At 45.0% G+C, this 23,091-nt stretch overlaps 1 protein-coding gene across 1 annotated transcript in view; it reads left to right on the top strand.

The window, feature by feature from the left end:
- GDPD5 (glycerophosphodiester phosphodiesterase domain containing 5) overlaps positions 1 to 23,091 on the top strand; it is a 113,562-nt gene that overhangs the window by 80,292 nt on the left and 10,179 nt on the right. The window contains exons 7-12 of the mRNA XM_075718326.1: positions 1,884 to 2,029; positions 12,550 to 12,632; positions 15,931 to 16,081; positions 17,351 to 17,569; positions 19,259 to 19,416; positions 21,416 to 21,563. Of these exons, the coding sequence (XP_075574441.1) occupies positions 1,884 to 2,029; positions 12,550 to 12,632; positions 15,931 to 16,081; positions 17,351 to 17,569; positions 19,259 to 19,416; positions 21,416 to 21,563 (905 nt within the window). The remainder of the gene's footprint in view (positions 1 to 1,883; positions 2,030 to 12,549; positions 12,633 to 15,930; positions 16,082 to 17,350; positions 17,570 to 19,258; positions 19,417 to 21,415; positions 21,564 to 23,091) is intronic.

Here is a 23,091-nt window from a genome sequence, read left to right as displayed (position 1 = left end):
ATGCTCTTCCAGGAGCCCAAACTAGGCTGGAGTGGTCACTAAGAGCAGGAGGGATGGAGAAGGAAGGCTTGCGTCTAAATGTTGTCATTGGTGTTGTCATGTTGTAGAAAGCGGGAGATTTATCTGTCCTGCTTGCTTGCCTTGGGGGGTCGCCAGGAGACCTTCTTCCATACAGACCATCCAACCTCAAACTGAACAGTATGCACTTTGCTTGTATTTCATGCGTGTATTTCATTTTGGGTTTTTTGTGCATGGTCTCCATTCCCACATATGCATGGCTGGGTGAGGCCTTCAGCTCCATTTTAACGTGGTCTGTGACCCATGCTGGGCCATCCTTTCCTTGTGGGTGCAGTCCAATGATAAAAATATTTGGAAGCCCATGCATTTCACGTGGTGCTTGCCTTTAGTCTGAATCTGAGCTGTTTAATCCCTAAGCTGCAGTACCAGGAAGAAAGGGACCAGATTCTTTGCACAGCCTGAGACTTTGCTGATAATTAAGCTGATTTTCAAAGCCTGGTTGGTGTGTGGTATTCCTGGAGTGAGGAAGAACCAAGTCAGGATAATGTCTTGTGTCCGTCTGGAGGTTTTGATGCTTGTAACGCGCAACTCCAGGGCACCATACCTTTATGGTGCAGGACACCGCATGAACCCACTTGGCAAGATGCCATTCAGTTCCTTGAATGCTCTGTGGGTGATTGACATCTCTTCCAGAGAGGAGGAAAAATTAACTGGCAAAGTTACTAGTGTTACTTTCTGGCTTGTAGGAACATGCTTGAATGAGGCTATTAGATGCTGGAAGCAAAAAGCAGTTTATTTATGTGTGAAACCAGATCAGTTGTGGTCAGGACTGGAGCTGGGCTGTTCTGTCCTTCTCCCCAAAAAAACCCCAAACCTGCCTTCTCCATCTTGTGTCCATGGCAAATATTTGCTTGAAAGGGTTTTTTTTTTTGCAGGTTCTTCCTTGAGTTCCAAAGCCTTAATGAGTTTGAAAAATAAATAATAAAAAAAATAAATGAAGTCTTATGCTTTAATATCTGTGGTTTCAAGTGATTCCAAATAGCTGAGGAGTTCAAAGGTGCCTGTTGTTCTTTATAAGGAATACATGCCTGCTGGGAACAAGGGGTGTTTCTGTTGCACTGTCAGCACCTTCAAAAGATTCCCAGAAACTTTGGACTTTGTGAGAAGTCACTGGTAGTTGGAGGCGGGCAGCTGAGGCATGGTGTGGGAGGCAGGACCGCTCATCTGGCCCCAAGCACTGCAGTCAGCACCCTCTTTGCTGCATTTGCCGGTCCTGTAACACTACTGCTTGCAGAGACCCCAGGGAGCGCAGCACCATCACAACCCAAAGATTTATTTAAACATGTCCAACTTAATCAGTAAAATGTTATTGCAAATTAACTCAGTCCTGGCTGGCACAAATCCTAATGCGGAAGCAGTTAAAGTGGTGTTACCCTGGCTGAAATGGGTGGTGTTGGTGAACCACCAATGTAAACACAAGTGATGGAAACCCAAGTGATATTAAATGCACCGACATGGTGCCATGACTTATTTTGTAGATATGTTTAACTGGTGATCTATTTCTGCTGTCAGGAAGGGCAAAATTTGGTGCTGTCCCACCCCAAGGGCTGGAAATCAATAGCGTTTTGGGCTACGTTACTGGGATTTTAAGCAATTCACTTAACGTTTTGTTTCACCAATACAAAAGAAGAGAAAACCTTCCTCAGGACTTGATTAGCTCAGAGCTCTGCTGTTGTACTAGGGGCAATGGCTGTAGATCAGTCTCTCCTCTGGAGGAAGACGAAGGTGTCTTGACTTTGGTCCTGTGGTGTGAGGAGGTCAGGACCAACATTTTCACCATCTCTTTCTCTCTTTTTCCATCTCAGCTTCTCAGATGCTGATGTTCACTGCATACCTCGCAGTTGTAGTTGCACTTTACCTCGTCCCCCTCACCATCTCATCCCCTTGCATAATGGAGAAGAAGGCTCTGGGACCAAAGCCAGCCATTATAGGTCACCGTGGAGCACCGATGGTGAGTAGTCGAACATTATTAGGACTGTGTTGTCTGACTCTTCCGCCTGTGTGAAGGATGGTACCGGATCTGATGGTGCCCAGGCTGGTCTCCAGAGAATATATGAATATATATGACAAATACAACTTTGAGGCACCCCTCCTGGCTAGAATTACTGCTGTGGTAAATCAGTACATGAACCCAGAGTCAAGTCATGCCCGAGATGTTCTAGATGCCTTACAAACAAAAAGGCAATCCTTGCCTTGCTCAGGGTGGTTTGTGCCATTGCATTTTTCTGACTGCTAGTTTTGCTGGTTTTTGCTTGGCCCTTGAGCTGCAGCTGTAGAAGTTTATGGGTGTTGTGGTTTTGGTTTTTGGTTTTTTTTTTTTTTTTTAGTTAGAGCTTGAGGCTCAGTCTTCGTGTCCTTTGCAGGACCTCACCAGCAGTGGTTAATCTCAGCTCACAGCAAGATGCCTTGAGTATGTGGCAATCTGCAAAAACAAACAAACAAGCTGTGCTGACCCTACATGACTGCACAGTGTTCTTGCATTGCAGATCATCATGAGGCTGGGTGAGGTGGTGAAACATTCCTGTCATCTGCCTCTGGGTAGACCTTGAAATCATAATCATATAGTCCTTTTTTCTCCAAGATTTCTGGACATGTCTGAGCTAAAGATGGAGCATGTTGGCTTGGGCACAGTCCTGGGCTTGAACAAAGCTGTCCTGTGGTGGTTGGTCATACTGGTCTGGGTCTCTAATTTGGGTGCTTCTGTACCTAGGCCTGTTGAATGGTTGCACCTCCATCTTTCTCTGCTGGTTGATTGGCTTCAGACAAGAGAGCATACTGCAGTGTAGGCACTGGCCTTGCAAACTTAACGTTTTTTTAAGGCATCCAACTAACTTTTTTGCTAACATTCAAAGCAGAAAAAAAAATCTGTATAGGCTGTTAGAACCTATTTGGCAGGCTAGAATGTGCTTGAGCTTCTCTCCAAGTTCAAGAGTGCGCACTAGGAGTTTGCTAGGTGAGATAAGCACCTGTCATGACACAGGAGTATTTTATTTTAGTTCTTTCTATTTTTAACAATTTCTTTAAGCAATCCCTTGAAATGCCAGCTTAATTTGCGTCACTCTTAACTATATTGCCTCTGTGGGTGGTGGAATGAAGTTCTGGGCATGATAAATGCTTTTTCCTGTCCCACTGAGTTTGTACCAACTATGAAGGCCAGAAGCAGCCAAGTGAGAACCTGGGCTCTGCATGCTTTCTGCATGGCTGGAAATCGCAAAACCTGTTAGGAGATTTTCTTCCTGTGGGGTTTGCAGGCCTGTGTGCCCCCCTATAGCTTTCTAAAGAAACTAAACAGTAGACATTCCTTCTATCTTCCAGATAGTTTACACAAACCTTATCTGGAGCAAGACTCCCAGCAGAGACTTGGCCCTTTGCTTTGTTTCATGTTCTTCCTTGGAGCCAGCAAATGTTCCTTGCAGTATGCAATAAACCTATCTGGAAAGATGCTGCTTGCACGTTAGGGTGCAGGGGGTTGCAAAGGTTGATCAAGAGCAGTGGCGGAGGACACTCAGTGCTGTGTGTGGAACTGTGGCCCAGGTGTTGTTCAGAAGGGTGCATTCCTCCCCTTCACCGTTCCCTGATACACAGAGCTGGTTGCCTGTTAGCTGCAGAGAGTTTGCTCTGAAGCCCACAAGAAGCAAGATCAGAGACTTGATCAAGCCTTGTTCCAACCTCCAAGCAATAGCCTGTGTGTCCTGTGATGAGTTGGCAGTTGGTTTATCCAATGGCTTTGCTGTTGTACGTGTAGTGAGTGTCCTCTGACTGTGCCCTTGGATGGCAAAGCTAAGATGGGAAAAGAAAGATGAGGACCAGAGACAGGTGGTCAAAACTTCCTCCTGTACTTCCATCTATGCCCAGCTTTTTGCTGTATCAAATGTCACCTTGAGTTAGAAGATCTCCACCTACAGTGCAAGTCCTCAGGTTGTACTAAAATCTTTTCTGCTTGGAAATGTAATGATTTTAAAGCCTTGCCAGAAGGCATTTCTGCTAATACGGTCTTGTTTCACAGGGCTGCTTGCTATGCTTCTGCTGTTGAGCCCAACTGTAGGTAGATTTAGTTTGAAGAAATGGCCAAGTGGAGCTGGGGAGGAGGAAATAGCCCAGAGAAGAGTCTGGAGACTGGGCTGTAGGATACAGACATCCTCCCTTGGGCAATGTCAAGATCAAAAGTCTGTAGAGCCTGGGAGTTTGGGACCTGAGGTGAAACTAGATCTAGTGGGACTAGATAAAAAGCAATGATAAAAAGCGATGCAATATTTGCTTTCAAATCTCCTGAAGCAAGACAAATGTGATTTGTGGTGCAGACAAACGTGCTCTCTGAGCTGGTTGCTTTGCCTCTCTGACAAGACTGGGTCCGTAATATTGCATTTGCTTGTCCAACACTGTTACACTAGAAAGACACAAATACAACTGAGTGCTCTTCTGACAAAAGCCAGCAAAGGAGACCCAAGGGGTGGCTGAAGATGCTTGTTGTCCTGAAATAAAGGATTTGTTGGGGACATGGCATATGGTAAATGGGACAAAAGGTGGTGTAGGAAGGAAAGCTGCAGATGCGTGCGCTTCCTGAGGGTTAAAGTACTGAGGGACACTGATCCATGAGTGTATGCAGCCTACTCCTCAAACAGGGGCAACGATCTTCCTTTGTGCTCAGAGCCTACTTTCCTCTGTGCATGCACACACTCTCTTCCTTTGTCCCTTTACGATTTTTAAGAGCAGCATTCATAGCGTCTGTGTGAGTGCCACTCAACTGTTGTCCTTGTTCCGTGGGGGGGAAAAAGTGAGGAACAGAGGCCATATGGCTCATATAATTTATCTTGAAACACTGCAGGAGGGAAAAAGTCCCTGCATTTTAAGTAGCAAGAGAAAATCAGAAACCATCCTGGCATCTGTACCTAGATGAAGCGTGGCTTTTGGCAGTACAGGAGAGCTACTGGTTCCGCACTGGCTGACCATTTGTCTGTAGTGGTAGTGCTCTTCTGAACAAATCCTTTTGGTATTACCCTGTTCTCCCAAGAGCTTTAATTCACTGCTAGAAAGGCTATTCTGCATGACTCCTTCTACCTTCCCTTGCCTAAATGCCATCAGTCATGGCCACTTTTCGCTATGCTAAATGTCCATTCCCATCGGGGTGCTATCTGAAAAACTTTTCTCTTAGCAGGCGTTTAGTTAATCAATCAGTTTATTTTCAAAGGCTCTTTTAAAATGAATTATTCAGCCGCCAGATCTGTTCCTGTCCTTCTGGACTCCCATCAGGAAAGCATCAGGGTTGTGGCAGCAATGTGCTAGGAATTGAGGGCTCCAGCCCTCACTTCATGTCTGTTGTTTTGAAAGGGTCTTGTCCTGATGGGCACTGGAGTTGTCTGGCACTCCAAAATATGAGATGGGGTTCTCTGTAAATTTTGCATCTTAATATGTTAAACTTTTCAGATGGCTTTATGAGCAGGTGTCTGTTGTCTTTGGTCTTCCATCTTTTTTACTCTTACAGAAATCTAATTGCATTTTGTCTTCAATGGCAATAGACTTGACTGGCTTTTCCCTGTGATGGTAAATATGCCACTTATGCTGAGGACAAGCCAAAGCAAGGACAGAAGGTAAAAGCTGGGAACAAATCTGAGATGGAAATGCGGAACTTCATGCAGTAGGACATCAACTTCTACTGCTGTTTGCACCTTTAAAGTCTTCTCCTAAATGTCTTTCCTTGGATGGTACTTCAGGTTGAGGCAGGTTGTCTTTGCTTTTGGGATCTGACAAAGGTGCTGTCCATAATGTTGAACCCTACTTGCTTTTAGGTTGTTAGTCCTAAATATACATCCCTTATAAAAATAACTAGGCTCATCATGATGATCTTTGATTTCAAATTGTAGGTAAGTCGCCCAAAGGATTAATAATAGCTCTGAGCAAGAGCTGTGTCTGTCTCCTTGGAAATCTTCATGAAGCCTGGAGACTCACCTCCCGTTACCGGGACCAGAAAGTTACTGCTTGGTCTAAAAACAATCAGGCTAAACCTGTGGAAACCATCCAAGCATGTCAGAGGCAAGAAGAGCTCTTGATTTCAGAGCTGGAGGCTACAAATAGCATTGAAATAAATGCTTTGGCAAACCACCCGTACAGCTGGTTTTCGGCATGTCTTAACAGCACTGAGAAAGACTGCGCTGAAACAGCTGTCCGCGTGCCGCGAAGCATGTGGCGCTCACGCCATCAAGCTCCTTCCTGCACGGCAGATGATGTCCATCTCCTTGCTGAGCACAGGCACCGCGCCGGGAGGAGCATTTTTTGGCTGTGTTGACTCACTGGCTTTGCGCAACTCCATAGTGGAAAAGTACCCATTGCTGGGACAAAGTACCTTGGTGGGCAGCCAGCGTTTAATTGCGCTTAGGATTTGCCTGTTGGGTTACTGCATGGAAATGTTTTGCCTCGACAAGGAGTGTGTCATCCTGGTCCCGGGACAATTCCAGCAAATACAGCCTTGCACATGTGGAGGTTTGGGTTTTTTGGGTGGTGGTTTGTTGGTTTGTTTTTTTTTTTTGACACCTGAAGGTGAAGCCTACAATATATGTTGGCGTTCTCACAGAGATGCAGTTTTGTCATCTTGTGGTGTCAACTATTGATAGAAACAGTAATGAAGAGTTCTGGTTGGGATTGTGGCTTATTGGAGAGCTTTCAGCTAATGGAGAACTACTGGTGATTTCTTTCTATTGTTTTGGGGTTTTTGTTTTCTTGGTCATTTTGAGGGCTTTTATTTCATCTTATCTTGGGTACCAAAACTTTGCGACCACCTATTTGGGATGGCTTTGTTTTTTAAAGGCTCTGAAGTGCTTTGGTCTGTACTGCTTGTGCTGCTGTAATTAAGAAGCATTTGGTTTGCTGTATGTCTAATGCACACCTACTTATTAAAAATATGGCCCGTTAACCTGTCTGCTGGTCCAATGGATAGTAACAAACAATCACAATTAGCACCTTCTGTTAGACCTGGAGGAAGGCTTGTGTTCACTGAAATAAATCTACGTAAGGTTAGGTGATCTTCCATTAAATCAAGCTTCAGCTTTTTTTGTGTGCAGTACAACAATAATGAGGCCTCATCTCCTGTATCTAGTTATTCAATCCCTTATGAGTTTATCCTGTTGTCCAAGGAAATACTTTTTTTTCCTCTTTTTGTTTTGCACATTTTCACTTCCTTTCAGTCTGGTTGAGCTGTTTCCAGAAGTGCTGGATTTGGATGCTCTCTAAAATACCTAGAATTCTGAGGATTGAAGATATATTTTATTTTTTAAACAGTATTGTTATTGCCTCATAGTGACCTGGCATGATGGGACACTAATGCTGAAATCAACATGCTGGCAGATCCCACACTAAGTCCCTTACAGGGAACTTCCAAAGGGCATCTTTTTACAGGAAGGAAAATAGCATTTTTCAGCTATCGCCTTGTGTTTTTAGTTCAATTTTTGGCTCACGAGGAGACTGATACTGAAAAGGAGAGATAATAGGAGGGAAAACTAAAAAAAAAAAAATTAAAATGATGCTTGTCTTTCCAAAAGGATGAGAAAATATCCTTAAAGCTTGTTGATGAAGCAAAGATCAAATCCTTCAGTGCGGCTCAGCACACAATGCCAGAAGTGTGCAGTGGCTGCAGTTAGTTTGGAACAAATTTGGTGGTTCTGTGCAAGCTTCTTTGTTAGCCTCCCCAACATGCAAATGATGCAGTGATTTTTATTTTTTTGAAGACCTGGCAAGGTGGCTAATTAGGGGAAAAATACAGCGTAGCGATGTCCAACTGTAGCAAGGCTACACTGCTCTAACTAGCACGCTTTCATAATCTTCATTAAGGAAGGTCCAAAGCTCTTGACTCCATTTGAAAGCATTTGCAATTGACTCCTAAGCACAAAAATATTCAAAATTAGTTCATTCATGGGTAATTTTATAGAAATTACTTGCTGTGTCTCTGTAGTAGGAAGAAATTAAGAGTAGCCTGATTTTTGCAAGGGATGAGCCTATCAAACCAAGTGCAAAGAGAAAGAACAGCTTCTAGAAATCCTGCACGGCATCTGTCTGTGGCTTCCAGTGGATGTTGGCTTGGTTTATATAGGACAGAGGTTTTGGAGTGAAATCATTGCTTTGTGCTGCAGGGCTTCCTTCACTTTACAACTGGTTTCTCAAGAAATTGAGAAATTGTCCAGTTGCACTGGATCACTGCAAACCTGGATTTGGGTTTTTAGATATAATGTGCCTGAATGTATTCTATCAAGGAGGAAAACCCATCAAAGAAACTGGAGGGAGACAGAAATACAAGCAGAAAGATTATGCATTTATTTAGTTATTGCAGTTTTGCTGTAAAACCCCTTAAAAAAACCCCAACACTGATCTCAACAAGTAATTTCTGTACCACCAACTGTCCTGCTTGGATGCATTTCTGCCCTAAACATGCTGAATTTGGGGCTTCAGCTCCCTCTTCCTCAGAGAGAGACAGAGACAGCCTGGGACGATGGACATATCTGTTACTCAGGTTCTCTCTTTTCACAAAGAACCTCACATTGTAAGAGATATGAACTCCTGGTGTAGAGACATAGAATTATTTAGGTTGGAAAAGACCTTTAAGATCATCCAGTCCAACCATTAACCTAACATTACCAAGTCCACCACTAAACCAATTCAGGGGAGAGTAGCAATTTCATGTTTCCTGGCTTGGTGGCTGGACTATTTATAATGAAAGTAAAAACTAGGAATCATTAAGATTGCAAAGAACCTCTAAGATCATCAGTCCAACTATCAACCCAACACCACCATGCCCTACATTCAAAGTGGTGCCAGGGGAACCTCCAGGAATAGGCAGCATCTGATTTTAAGGAACAGGTTAAATTTGCTTTCCTAGCTTTCTGGTTGACTTTTACTGGGTTATGTCATCGGTGTGAATGGCTTGTTCAGTCTCCTCAAAGCTGGGATCGACAGAGAGGTTTAGAAGCCGGGGAGGACAGCTTTCTGCATCGATGATGGACTCATTTGGAGATGCAATTATTTATATCAGGGCGACTGGCTCTGGCCAGATTAGGAGCTTATTCACCACAGGCTCTCAAGAAGATGACGTCTTTGCCTGGAAGGCTTATAATCTACTTCTCAAAAGCTTCTGACATAGAGGGAATTGGGCTGTGAAGTAATAGCATTGTGGTGTTATAGAGACTACCTAGCACATGCTGTCGTGGGGCACGGTGTTACAGAGAGCACTTCTGCTGACGTCCGTGCTGTTTGCTGATTCAGAGCAGCCGGAGATGCTCATCCATCTGTGATGCTCTTCAAGTGGATGCTCTTCATTTCTAGTGCTGTTGTGATGAAGATGACGTTACAGCTCCTAAGTGTGTATCTGGATGGTTGGACCTTAAGTGACAGCCTGTCTTTAGAACAGTTTTAAAATGCTGCTTCCTCTGCACAGCTGCAGTTTTCAGCACAGATCTGGCCAGAGTTTTGTAAGTTTATTTAACTTGTGTTTGGGATCATGTTCCTGGGAAAGGAATGGATGTGCCTCAGATATGAGCAGCAGCGTGCAGCCCTGGTGGAGTCCAGTCAAGTTTTGCCCTTCTTGAAGGGTGAAGCATGGTCTGCAGGCTCTGTAGGGGCTAGAGATGAGGCAGGAGTGGGATATTCCACTCCTGGTGCTGAGATTGCCTCTCCATGGGATTCAGACAGATGCTACTGAACTTAGTACGGAGGAGGGGACAGTCACAATGTGCTGAGTTTTAAAACTCAAAGAAATCTCAGTTTTTAGCTCACTGTAACCCATATTTTAGCACTGCCCCTATGATGCATGAACATCTTTACATGGCCAAATTTATCCAGTCTGGCAAATGGAAATCCCATCCCCTATTTGGCTTTCATCTATCACCTCTGCAAGCAGTCTCAGCTCTGTCTAAATTTACTTTTCCCCAGTCCAGCTGATGGAGGTTCTTGCGTATTGACTTGCCACCTCAGATCTGTTTAGCTCTGTTTCTTTTGAGTGCCTCCAGCAGTGGAGGCTGGGGCTCCCCTGTCATTTGGGTTAAATCTTGCCCTGCGTCTCAAACCAACTGCATCTCAGGAGGGCTGGTGTCCAAGCAAGACATCCCTGGCCCTGTAGAAACTGAAATACATTGGAAAGAGGCAAGAAGCATTTTTGATCTTGTTATCAAACAGCAGAGCCTGTGACCTCTCTGGGTTAGGATTCTGCTGTGCTGGAATCTGGTGTAACAGGCAAGACATGAGAAGACCTTGGTCATGCTGGTCCACCTCTGCAGAGGTGGAATACTGTTGTAGCCATGCTTGTTTGCCTTTGTTAGCCCCGATTCATGCAATATGAGCTCTTCATTACGTAGGTGGGTAACAGCAGTGTTGTCCTACCCATGTTGTCCTACCCTTGTCAAAGGGTTTTAAGTGGATTCCTTAGTGGAGGTAGTCCAACCTGCCCTTTCCAGTCTCCCTTAGCCTGAGAGATGATTTACAACTCAACACACTTTGCTTTTCTATTCCTTGTATGACCGCATCCCTGGTGAGATTGCTTATAGGGGCATGGGTTCGGTTGCTGCTTGATGTGGTGTCACGTCTTGAGCTGGGACTTGCATTGCATCCACCCAGCAACCCTTCCTGACTTAGACTGGGGGTCTTGCATCACCCTTTGGTTTCTCTAGTTCACCTGTCTCTAGTTTTGAACACTTACACACTTTATTTCCCTGTGATTGCTGCAGTCTCTGAAAGCAAATATTGAGCATTACCCTGTAGACAGAGGATCACCTTGCAGTGTTACCCTGAGGAAACCTGAGCTACTTGCAGAGGGGGGACCGAGATGCTGAAAGCAACCCAAGGAAATGGAGCAGGTCTGCCTGGATGGGATCTCTAGATCTTTATGTGGCTGCTGCTCCCTGCTGACAGCTCTGGGCATCGTGAATATATTGCAAAAGCTCTTTCAGCTCTACCTTGCACGACCCAACACTGGGCTGTGCAAGAGGGTGTGAGGGGGGCATTACCTCTGTCTTCCAGACAAGTCAGGCTTTGATTGGGAGCTTTTTTAGGAAGATAACATGCCTCCGTGTTGCCTTTGTTGAACAAAAAGAAAAATGAGCTAGTATTGACGCGTGGCTTGAGCCAGAGGAATTCAGTAGAGAGATACCGGAGCTATGTGAAGGTTGTTGCTGACACTTGGTCTGATTATTTTACCCCAAAGCTTTGCTGACCTGAGCATGTAAGGTCATCAGCTAATAAGAAAACAAATGATTCTCAGGGACACCTTAAACTCTTGAGCAGTTTTTTTTTGTATTTATTGTGCATATTGCTTACATGGTGCATTTAGGCCTTTGTTCTTAATTATTCCTCTTTCCAAACCCTGAATAATTCTTGAAAATCATGGGTTGTGAATGGTCATTGTGTCTTGATGGAAACTTACTGATCCTGGTGGTGGCAGAGATGTATGGAAAAACAGGATGTTACAGGTGCTCTAAACCTGAAAGCAAAACTGGAAAAAAGAAAATGTTTTTTTTTAAAAATAGCTTTATTTGATGTGCTTTTGTTTTAGTGCAGAAAACCTACCATTTTTTCTTTATATAGTTGTCTGGGTTTTTTTCTGGTCTGCCTGTTGTTGGTTTATGGACATTTGGGGGCTAGCTATACTGTACTATTTTTGTAGAAAAACAAAGTATTTGTCTTCACACTGTATTGCTTTTAAACAAACGTGAATTCTGTTACCGTCTGCTTCATTCAACAGGAAGGAATTTGAAATAAAATATGAGTCCTTATCTCTGATAGCCACAGGGATAAATTTTCTAGGCTTAAGGGTATTTTTTTAATTGTTTTTAAAACTAACTAGAACACTTGTTATTAGAGAAATTATCTGATTTTTAGACTAATAGATGACTCTGTTGAATGAGTAGATGTGGAAATAAAATGTGTGCTACAGAACCTGTGGTCTAGTTGTTCTCTGTGGTATGGATAATACCCTGGTTTATTGGACTTTCTCCTTTCTATAATGACATTGTGATCACTGTTTGCATAGAAAAGCAGGAGAATGAAGAACTGTTAAAGTGTTTTAGATAGCTCTAGATATAATCTGTGGATAGAGAATTGGCATTGCATTATCACTTTCTGGGGATCTCCAGCAAGCCAGTGTTTGGGGGACCATGCTGGTGAGCAAATCTCTCATGCACTAATTCTGCACCAGGCCTTGAGCTAGCCAGGTTTCTGGTATTGCAGGTCATGATAACTCTGCATTGAACTGTCCTGTGTGTGTGAAAGACCACCAAGTGGAGTCAAACGTGTTGGTCATCTTCAGATTTCAGTAAGATGCAATTCTGGGGATGCTGGTACTCTGGTGTAACTGGCCACTACGTAATCTGCAAACCAAGATTTTTTTGGTTCCCTAATATCTCTAAACCTTCCTCCCAGCATCCTCGCCGACAGTACTTTGTAAACTTTTCCACTTACTACTAATCTCTCATTGCTCTTTTTTTTTTCCCCCCACAGTTGGCACCAGAAAACACTCTGATGTCCTTCCAGAAGGCAGTGGAGCAGAAGATATATGGAGTCCAAGCTGATGTTTTACTGAGGTAACCCAGTGTGCTGGTTGGTCTGAGACTCTCTGTGGATAGCCCAAACCATGCTGGTGGGTCTTTCCTGTGTGGTGTGTGTCTGGTTGTTACTGCTTCTTCCATTGAAAAGGGCTCTCGTGGTGAACATATCCAGTAACTCCTAGCTGTCTCCATTTGTAATGCACAGATGCTACTAATTGTTTCACTGAAATGATGATTAAAGGTGAAGTTGTATAGGTGGGGGAACCTGGATACCTTTGTCATGAAACTAATCTTCATTTGCAGGAAGGCTGTAGGTTTATCCTAGAGATTGTTTTATTGCAGTGAAGCACGTGGTTTCTAGCCTGGCTTGAAGTCAGCTGGCTTTGGGAAGAGACAGAACTGCATAAATGTGACTTTTGCTGGGATGACCCATGTGCAGAGAGAGCAGAGATTCCGAACTGACTTTGTTGCACTGCAAGCCTTCGGAAGGGTTTTTACCAGCCTTGCAAAACTGGCACAAGAATTTAGCAGCCCAGGAGTAAGCCCTTTCTCCTCCTCCCCTCCTGTGCATATCACTGATGCTGGGGGGAGGAGGAACCTGGTGATACTGTTGACTGTTCAAAAGTCATTCCTTGCAGGAAAACGTTGAGCTGAATTGACAAGGCCAATTTAGAGAGGATTTAGAGAGGGTTACTTCAAGAACCACGCTTTGTTCCAGGAGTTTGGTAATTCTTTAATATTCTTGTTCCTTTTTTGAATTGTGGTTTTTGCATACATTACATAGATGTGCAAAAGGGCAGAAGTGGCAGGAAGGGAACAGTAATGCCTTATCTTGGCCATCTGTCAGTTTGTCACAGTTCCAGCTATAAATACAAAAAAGACTCAAAGCTGGTATTTTCTTTTTCCCTGATGGCTTTGGGGGTTGGTGTTGATGAAAAGGTTGATGCAGTTTAATTGTTAGGGTGCTTTTTCTTCTTTCCATAATTGTTTGAGAGCAAATGATATAAAAACTAAAGGAATTTCTTCTCCCTAGGGAGTGGAAGGTCATTGTGGAAGGATGAAATATGAATTGGGATGTTTGTGATAGAATTCTTCTTTCAAAAATGAGTTCATTGGCTGTTGTGAAGGAACAACAATATGACTGTCCAAGCTCACAAATGAGCACCCGGCTCATGTGGTGGCTGAATCAGTTGCTTCCTTTACCACTGGCAAAGGAGAAAGGTGGTCTTTTGGGAGGAAGAGGAGAGCTGGAAAAGCTCCAAGACCTTTCCATGTTGCCACTCATCAGCCATCCCAGAAGAGCACTCCAAGCATCCCATAGCTTAAACAGTGCCCTTGACTGGCCCAGTTATCTGAGGTCCTCTCTAGGAGAGCCAAGTCTCTTTATGAAAAAAGGACTCCAGTGACCTTCAGACCAGAAAGTGAGCTATCAATACAGCTGGCAGAAACTTTGGGAAGGGTTTGCAGCACAGCACCCATCACTGTCCTTATCCCTTTGAAAGATGTTCTTTGTACCTGTGGCTGGATAGGTCCGCTCCACCTGGGATGTTTCCGTCTTCTTCTAGGCACTTATCAGCCATGGGTGGGCTGCTTGGAGACCTATGTCCTTGGAGACATTCAGACCCATCACATCCTGCTCCCTACTCATTACATACCCCAAACTAGGTGGCCCTGGTTATAAAGCCAGCACTGGTTATAAAGCCAAATTTGCTTCAAGCAGCAGGAGCGTAGTATCACTGCATGTTCCTCTCTCATTTTCTACCTCCTTCCACGTCTCTTCTTCTAAAGTTCTGCTCTCTGTCTCTGAAGTTTTGGGTTGGTTTTTTGTTTTTTTTTTTTTCTTCAAACCTGTGCCTGCTAATACATTGTGGTTAGCCTTGGGTAGTGCTGAGTGACTCCATAATAGGAAGGATTAGACAGGAGGGAGTGAATGTTAAGAGCCCCATAGGATTTCTGCACTGTGGTTAAGGCTTAGCAGTATCTAATGACGCTCTGCTATAAGATGTTAAGACTTGCGCTCCTATCTCCCTTAAACACTCCACACTCTTAATTCTGCAGTTGCTTAGCATCTTTTCTTTTTTTTTTTTTTAACTGTATTTATTAAAAACCCTTCTGATTGCAGCAACATGGTGTGCTGCTGAGCATGGTATTGCTGTGTCAGCATGTTGCTTTGAGTTGGGGAGGGAAGTAGTTGGCACAGTGCATGCTAGAAATAGCAAATAAAGATGCCAGTGACCTTTGCGATAAGGGACTTCTGCAGGCAATGGTAAAGCTGAGGCAGCATTTGCTCCATCATCTAAAATTGTTTTTCGTTTTCCCTCTAGATCTGTGGGTGAGTGCTCTAGGTTGTCTCCTAATTCAAATGGGGTTTGTATTTTAAACCTATATTCTTTCCAGACTTGATGTGAGTCTCTTGTTATGAAGATGGGCTCCTTGATTTGGAAAATGTCATTATTATCAGGCTTGCTGTGCTGGGTTTGTCTTGATTTCTGAGTGTGGACAACTGTCCCCCTGCCCTTGATAGAACCCGTCATTGCCCTGTGTGGTGTTACTACTGATCCAGTCACAGAAAATTGGGCTGGAAGAAAGTTTAAAGAGCTTTTTAGGTTTCCCAGAACCATTGTTCTGTAACATCTAGGTGGCATAAAAACCACAGGGCGTGCATTTGGCTATTTAGTTTCATCTGAGAGGTGAATTTTCTTTAACATGCATGAACTTAACAACTCATGTGAGCAGAGCTGTTTCCTGAAATCAGTTTTCAATTGCAAAAGGCAATTTCAGAGCAATTTTGGTAGCTTGGAGCCCTTGCACCTTGCTGAAAGCCAGTGAACATTAAGTACCCATATAGCCTGAGAGTCTTTGAAAATCTTACTCATCATCTGGTGTTAACAATTTGAAAAGAGTTTGTGTGTGTGTCTGTGCATACAGGGTATGGAAACCCTTTGACATTATTGGGAGCTACAGAAATTGCAGAAGTCTTCGGTTAGCGTGAGCATTCACAGTGGGTATTCTTGCCCAAGCTACCCAAGTTTGGCACTTGAGAAATTTTTGAGGGGGTAGTGGAGTGGTGAGGAGGGAGGGAGGGATGGATAGGGTTATGTCAGCATTTGAATGACTGCAAACACCTAGCAGGTATCTAAGAGACTTTTTTCTCTGGGTGCATCTCATTTCAACTGGTCTTGGGGATGTTGGGGATGTGCTAAGCTGGTTAAGATCTTCACAATGATTTTGATGTGAAGCCATGAGAGAGTGGAGTGGAAACGGGCATTTCTCTAGTACTGTGTACGTGGTTGTGCACATCCACCTGTAATGGGGCCTCTGACTCTCTTTGCAGCTATGACGGAGTGCCGTTTCTGATGCATGACAAGACACTCAGGAGAACAACAAACGTGGAGGAAGTGTTTCCAGAGCGGGCCTATGAGCACTCCTCCATGTTCAACTGGACCGACCTGGAAAAGCTCAATGCTGGAGAGTGGTTCCTACAGGTGCGTACAGCCATGGAGAGGGTGTTCTGGAGCTGTGGCTGTGGGATGAAGACTCATGCCTAAACCCTTCCTGAGGTGGAGAGGTGTAGATCCATCTCCTTGGTGGAGTGGTCTGAAGTGCAGCTGGACCAAGAGTCCATGAACCACAGTTAGTTCTGTCCTCTCGTAAGCTTAGACTTGGTCTAAAAGACACGTTGTCTTTCTGTGCTTCTTCCAACTGGAAGAAGGCGCCTTAAAGCCTGGTTGACACCACAAAGAACTTGAAGACCCCCAGGAGGGGGAATGTGATTATAAAGAGAACAGCAAAGACAGCACGTTATACACTGTTCCTTTTTCTGTAACTTACTTTGGGAAACAATCATCTTTACAAAGAGAAAGGAAGAAATTCAGCCTTCAAAGTCCAGGGGAGGAAGAGTTGCTGTGGGATGGGCTTGACCCATCATTCGGTGTGCAGCCAGGTTGCAGGTGGGATTTCTTTTTGCCAAGCTGCTCTCTGGCCAGCAGCTGTAACCTTCTTAGAGAGCATTAGCTGTGGTCTGGAAGGAGGGCTGCAGCACTCTGGCACTCTCATGCAAGCTTGAATGTGGCTTGCTGAGGCATCGCTGCATTGATGCAAGCTCAAATACTACTTTCACATGCCTGTTTGGAGCTCTCTGGGTCCTTGCTTGGTGGAAGTGTGAAACCACCATAGCTTCACTGCCTTTCTGATCTGAGCTGGTCTGGAGGTGTGATGGGGATGTTGCATGTGCTGCTGCACAGAAACTTGTTTGGCCTGCAGATGTGGTTATAGGAGTGGGAATGCAGGGAAAACTGCTGCTTTCCAGATGAGAAGGGCCAAGATAGCAGCATTTTTGGGATGTGCTTTTTGGGATGTGCTTTGAAGCAGAGTCGTTCCTGAATGTCCTTAAGTCAGGGGCCCATCTCATCACTCTTAGGTATATAATAGCTGGTTCTTTTTATTTTTGGATTCTGAAGAATCCTTGGTGATCATGCACACAGTGTGAGAAAGTACATTTTTAGCTTATACTTTGGAAAATTACGTTGCTGCCTTATAGCTCTGCTGTCCCCTGAAAATGGGGTGACCTGCCCAGCACACCTTGCTTTTAGTGACCTCCCCTTGGGTAAGGAAACTGAGGCACGGAACTTCTGCAAAGTGATCATCAAGTGTAGCTGTCAGCTGTTGCCAAGGTGGGATAGAAAAGGGTCTTCACCTGTATTGGAGGAGTCCGGGCTTTGTGGCACTAATGCCAGGATGTGCTTTGCTTTCAGAACGACCCTTTCTGGACGGCTGGGTCTCTCTCAAGGTCTGACTACTTGGAAGCTGCCAACCAGTCAGTCTGCAAGCTGGCAGATATGCTAGAGGTGATCAAGGACAACACATCGCTCATCCTGAACTTCCAGGACCTGCCACCAGCTCATCCTTACTACAGCACTTACATCAACATCACCCTGGAAACCATCCTGGCATCGGGAATTCGGCAACAGGCTGTGAGTTCTGTGGGGTTGGAGGTGTTTCCAAAATCGTCCTTCTTATGGGTTCCCTGAATCCTTGAGTGTCTCATCTAATCCATTTGAACACTTGATTTGAAATGCCATTTCATGCAAAGTCATGCTGGGGAGGACTGTGTGCCTCCAGGCTGGTGGCCTCTGCTTGATAGCATCTTGGACTGTACTCATGGTGGTATAGCTCTAGTAGATGGAGAAAGTGATTATTCCCCTTACTCAGCAATCATGTGGTAAGTGTGGGGCTCACCAGTACAAGACAGATGTTGACAAACTTTCATGTCTGCCCCAGAATTGTCCTTGCCGGGTTATGCCAAACATTTTAATTTCCAGCTCTGAGCGGTTGCAAGCAGAGCCCAGCCAGCCTTGTTAGGTGTCCTCTCTGACCACAAGGTACAGCGCTTCACCCAGCCCATCAGGATCTACCTTGGATGCAGCGATCTCTTCTGGAGAGAGAACACCACTTGCCGCGTGTCAGAAGGACACTTAGACCTGGGGACTCTGGGTATCCCTTGGAAAATTTCTCTTGACCCGCCTAGGGAAGAAAATGCAGTCCTTTGACTTGTCCTGTGCTCTCCCTTGAATATGGACTGGTTGAAAATAGCGTAGTGAGGCTGGCAAGTGGAATGACCACATCACTCGCAGCTCAGATATTTCATCTGTACCAATTAGGTGCATCTGCATGCACAGACAAGTTCAGCACTGACTTGTGCAGTGATGGGCCCAGGAGGGAACAGAGCTGTTTTTAACTTCCATCTGTCTTTGTAATGACTGACACTGCCACCCAATTTCCAATTAACTATGTGGCTGCAGTGACAATGTTATCCACAAGCCTCTGCCAGCTTGGCTAGATCCAAAGGAGGGACCATGCTGTCTTCTCCTTGGATACTGGAATGGAGAGCAGGAGAAAAATTGACAAAACATAGATGTGGGGTCATAAAGTGTATTTCTCAGCCAGGTTTTATGGTTCCCTATTGAAAATGCATATGGCTGCATCTGTGCAGCTCTGATGCTTTGGTAGATGAGTGTCACTGAGTTATTAAACATGGGTTAAAGCAATGCAGTGCCCAGTGGTACTGCTGAGATCACCTGGCTGGGCCCAGCCTCTGCACGCCACAAGCCATAGAACTGCCCAGCTTGCTTCCTGCATCCACTTTACATCTGGCAGCCGAGCATGTTAACAGTAATTAATTTGACATGCTTTTAAAGCATGGCATGAACTTCGGGAAATCCTTGCCCTGGGTTGGAGTAGATGTAGCCCTGATAAAAGAGGATGATTAAAAGTAGTCTTAGCCATGGGATCACGGGAGGCTTCTCCTGTGCATCCTGTTTGCCCTGTCAGTTTTATGTCATTAGTTCTCTCTGTGCCCTGAACTGGGCAGGGAGGACAGGTTTTTGAGGATACACCGTGTCTCTTCTCATGAGCCTGACCCCTTTGTATCTCAACCCTTTTTCACCTCTAAGATTTTGTGTGTTACAGCCTGGAGGGCTCTATTCAAATGCATTTGAATAGAGACATGGGAGGCTGTAAGTGTCTCCTAGACAATTTGTATGACAAACGAGGCAGTCTCTCATGTGATTTTGCTTCTGGCTTGGTGTAAACTGGCTGTCTTGTGTCACCAGCTTTGTGAACAGTCTTTGCCATAGCTGTCCTCTGTCTCGCTCCCTCCACAGGTGATGTGGCTGCCGGACATGGAGAGGCAGCTGGTCAGACAGATTGCACCGGGTTTCCAGCAGACTTCTGGCCTCAAGCTGGATGCAGAGCGCATGAGGGAGAAGGGCATTGTGAAGCTCAACCTGCGTTACACCAAGGTCACGAACGAGGATGTCAGGTACAGCCTTCTGTTTGGATGCTGCGTGATAGCTCATGTGCTCCATGGCAGGAGTCCACAGCTCTGTGCATGCTTGCTAACCTCGTGCCCTGTGTGCATCCCTGGCTCAGCAGCATCTTTTCTGATTGTCCCAGGCTGTCTTATCTGCACAGAGTTATCTTTTCAGATGGACTTGCTTTTGAAAGCTTGAGCTGTGCAAGCTTCTCCCTACCCATCACCCAGAATCCAGGCTGTTCCCAGGAGTGCACAGCTGACTCTAATAACTCTACATGCTAATTCAGTATGTGATGATCCTTTCTGAAATACAAATATATGAATTGGCTGGTTCTTATTACACTGTCAGCTCTGGAAAAAGTGAAGACTTTTCACACCGAGTACCTCCAAGTGCTGTTTCATCCTCATTAGCACTGCCCTTTGCTTCTGTTCGTCTGCTCCAGAGTTGCTAACACAGAATTTTGATTAGTCCAAAGTCCGGATATGCTTTCAGAAATTTCTCTTTGCAGAAATTCACCTGATTCATTATTGTCCTTTGTCAGCTATTTAGACTGGTCAGGTCTCCTCTTTAAAGAGATTGGCAGCATGGAGTTCCTCTCCTTTTGCTTAAGCCTGTGTTTGAACTGTGCAGTGTATTAGCTCCCAGCTTTGCCCTCTTCTTGGAAAGGGCAGATTGTCTCTAGTAGAGCTTTTCTATTTTTTAGAGTTTAAATCTTTTCCCCAAAGAAATACTTGAAAATGAAACAGGTTTGCAGAAGAAAAATATCTTCAAAGGAGCTGTCTCACTGTATGTTTGGGCTGGAAGAAGAGAAGAGCTGAGCCTGCAGCTGTTTGAGAGCCTGGTCCTATTTAGAGCAATCCAGTGGTGTCTTTCTGTGGCTGCTAGCAATTGGTCTCATTGCTCCCTCTTAAAACCAAGTCTGTGCTTTACCTGCAGGATAATTCCTGCCTGGTTTTCCCCTACCCATTTGCTCTATCTCATGGAGAGGACCATAAGCCAGCTCTCTCATCTATCCCAGCTCCTAAGCCTCAATCTCTCATCAATCCCACCTCAGCTATCTCCAAAATCAGACCTGCCACCTGAGTGTTTCTTGAACCCTGAAGGCCTTGTGGTTCCCAGTCAAATGTTGCTGCAGTCCTGCAGCACAAGCCAGAGCAGGTTCAACAAACTCTGGCATAACATAGTTTCCTCAGTCCCCCCAAAAATCAGCATCTGTATGTAACATTGCTGTGACCACCTCTGCCCTTGAGAATCCTGTAGCCTTTGGAGCAGCTTGGTCATGTTGTGAGCTTTGAGATGACCCCATCTTGTACAGTGGCCTACCACTCACAGTGCTTTGCTGATATTGAATTGCAAGGATTAACCTCTGTGCTGCCCATGCAAGAGAGATTAGTGATGCTTCTGCTTTGTAGATAAGGGAACAGAGCAATTTATGCAAATTGTGTGGGTACAGGGAGTCTACTATCAGTGCTTGGTTTGCTGCTGACAGCTCCTGTACCCCAGCTTGCAATTTTAGCTTCTTGGAAAATGACCTCAGGAGACTGGAAGCTGTAACTCTGTGACCGTCCCCAAAACAAGGGCATGGGAGTTATGGGAATTGATGTTGGAAATGTAGTCTGTCAGTGTTTAATTAAGTAAATTGCCTATGAAGTGTTACAGGCATCTGAGCCAGATGTTAATTTTACATCAACATGATGAGGTGGTGGTTAGAAAAACATGATGTGCCCATCATTCGTGAGGGAAGTATCTGAGATGGGCTGTGGCCTGGGTCAGATAGCATCCAAGAGGCAAAGAAAGCTTTCAAGTTCAAACCATTTGATTGCAATGTCCTTGGGTTGCTTATGAAGTGACTGTGCCCTGTTAAAAAAACTATTTCATGCAATTCAAACCCAATAAATCTAGCCGTGATTACAGCGGTGGCTGATGGAAAGAGCTTTCCTCTTGGAGATGAGGGTCTGACGTTTGCTAGGGGACTCACATCTCACCCTGTCTGTCTCCTGGCAGGGACTATGCTGTGGCGAACCTGAGCGTGAATCTCTACACTGTGAATGAGCCCTGGCTATACTCCATCCTGTGGTGTGCCGGCGTCCAGTCGGTCACCTCCGACAGCTCCCACGTCCTTCGCAAGGTGCCTTTTCCCATCTGGCTAATGGTAAGCCCAATGCCTGGGAAGCTGCTGTGAACCCCTGGAAGGAGGGGATGCAGTGGAAGGGTGTAGGGGTGGCCGTTGACCACTGCAGCCATGCGTCTAGTGGGTTTCTCCAGGAAGGTTTGGTTGAGTTCAATGTGCTATTGGGCTTGAGGGTTTTCACCCTCTGTATGTCTGAGCCCTGAGATGGTAATGGATCAATGCTGCTCTTGCACAATCCCTTCCTTCAGATGGCCTCGTCTCTTCCCATACAGGGTTTGGGAGCCTTGGAGACCGTGTTGCATGCCCCTTTTAATCCACATGACTTTTCTATTATCCTGCAATGGAAAAAACACCTTTCCAGACCTGCTGAGCAGCTCTTAGAGTTGCAGGAGAAGCAGGCACACAGGTGAACCAGCAAACCTGGCTTCTGTGTTTCAGGAAGGCTTCAAAACTAGCTTTTTGCCTATTTTTAATACCAAATGAGGACAAGTGTTACCTCTGGCTACACCATTGCCAGACAAGGAACAACCAGAGACCAAAGGTAGCTCCCTTTACCCATCATGCTAGCTGCTAAACTCTCTGAAAACTCCACTAGCACATTGGGTCTCTGAACCAAACCGAAATATTCATGTTGGAGTGGAGGGAAAATGATGAAATAGCTGCATCAAAGTATTCCGAAAACAAGAGCTCAGCTGTGAAGGTGTAAGTGCGTGTGATAGAGGGGCTCTTTTCTGATGACAGATCCTGTCAGGGTAGGACAGGAGGCAGCTGTTTTACCTGCTGCTCCGGCAGATCTGCTTGGGAAAGGGAAGAATAAGATGAGCACAAGGAGAATTTAACTTTAATGAGTTATCTGCATCTTTAGCTGGAGGTGGGACCTCAAGACTACTGCCTAGATGGATGAACACCTGTGCACAATGTCCTTCGCCCTAGCTTAACCTACTGCTTGTGTTTGACTACACAAATTCACACTGGTGCATGCAGAAGCTGGAGAATTGAAAATGGTTTTCTAAAGGCTGAATCTGTTGGCAGAATAGCTTATTGTCTGAATTGTGCTGCTGCAAACATCTGTCCTCCGCTACAGCTGGCAGGAGTTGTGTGCACATCACTGGCAGCTTTGTACTCCAAAAGCCCCTTTGCCAGCGATGAAAAGCAGCTGATACTTGGAGCCCTCCTCCAAGGGCTCTCCCATCTGCTGGATTTCCAACTCTGCTATGAGTGCACACTCTTACATCACCGGCAGCATAAAAATCCCTTGATTTTCTGCAGATTGAAGTGCTTGGGTGATGTAATCTAACCAGCTTTGCCATCTGAGCCCCCTCTGCCACGTGAAACGTGGCTCAGGAGCTGGAGCGAAATGGTTGTTTCTACCAGGCTTTGACTGCTCAGTGCCCTTGGGGGTTTTCTTGAGCTTTATTGCCAGCTGAAGAGTGCAAATCTGTTCTGCTCCATTGACCCAGGGGTCATTTGCAATTGCAAAAATACATTTAACGTGTGCTTCAGTTCAATAAAAGGAAAAACAAAGAAGAAAAAGTGACTGTGTCTCTCC

Source organism: Pelecanus crispus, chromosome 1, assembly GCF_030463565.1.
Source record: "Pelecanus crispus isolate bPelCri1 chromosome 1, bPelCri1.pri, whole genome shotgun sequence".
Classification (NCBI taxonomy): Eukaryota; Metazoa; Chordata; class Aves; order Pelecaniformes; family Pelecanidae; genus Pelecanus; species Pelecanus crispus.
The sequence above is the reverse complement of the archived record's forward strand: the minus strand, read 5'-3'. Positions and strand labels throughout refer to the sequence as shown.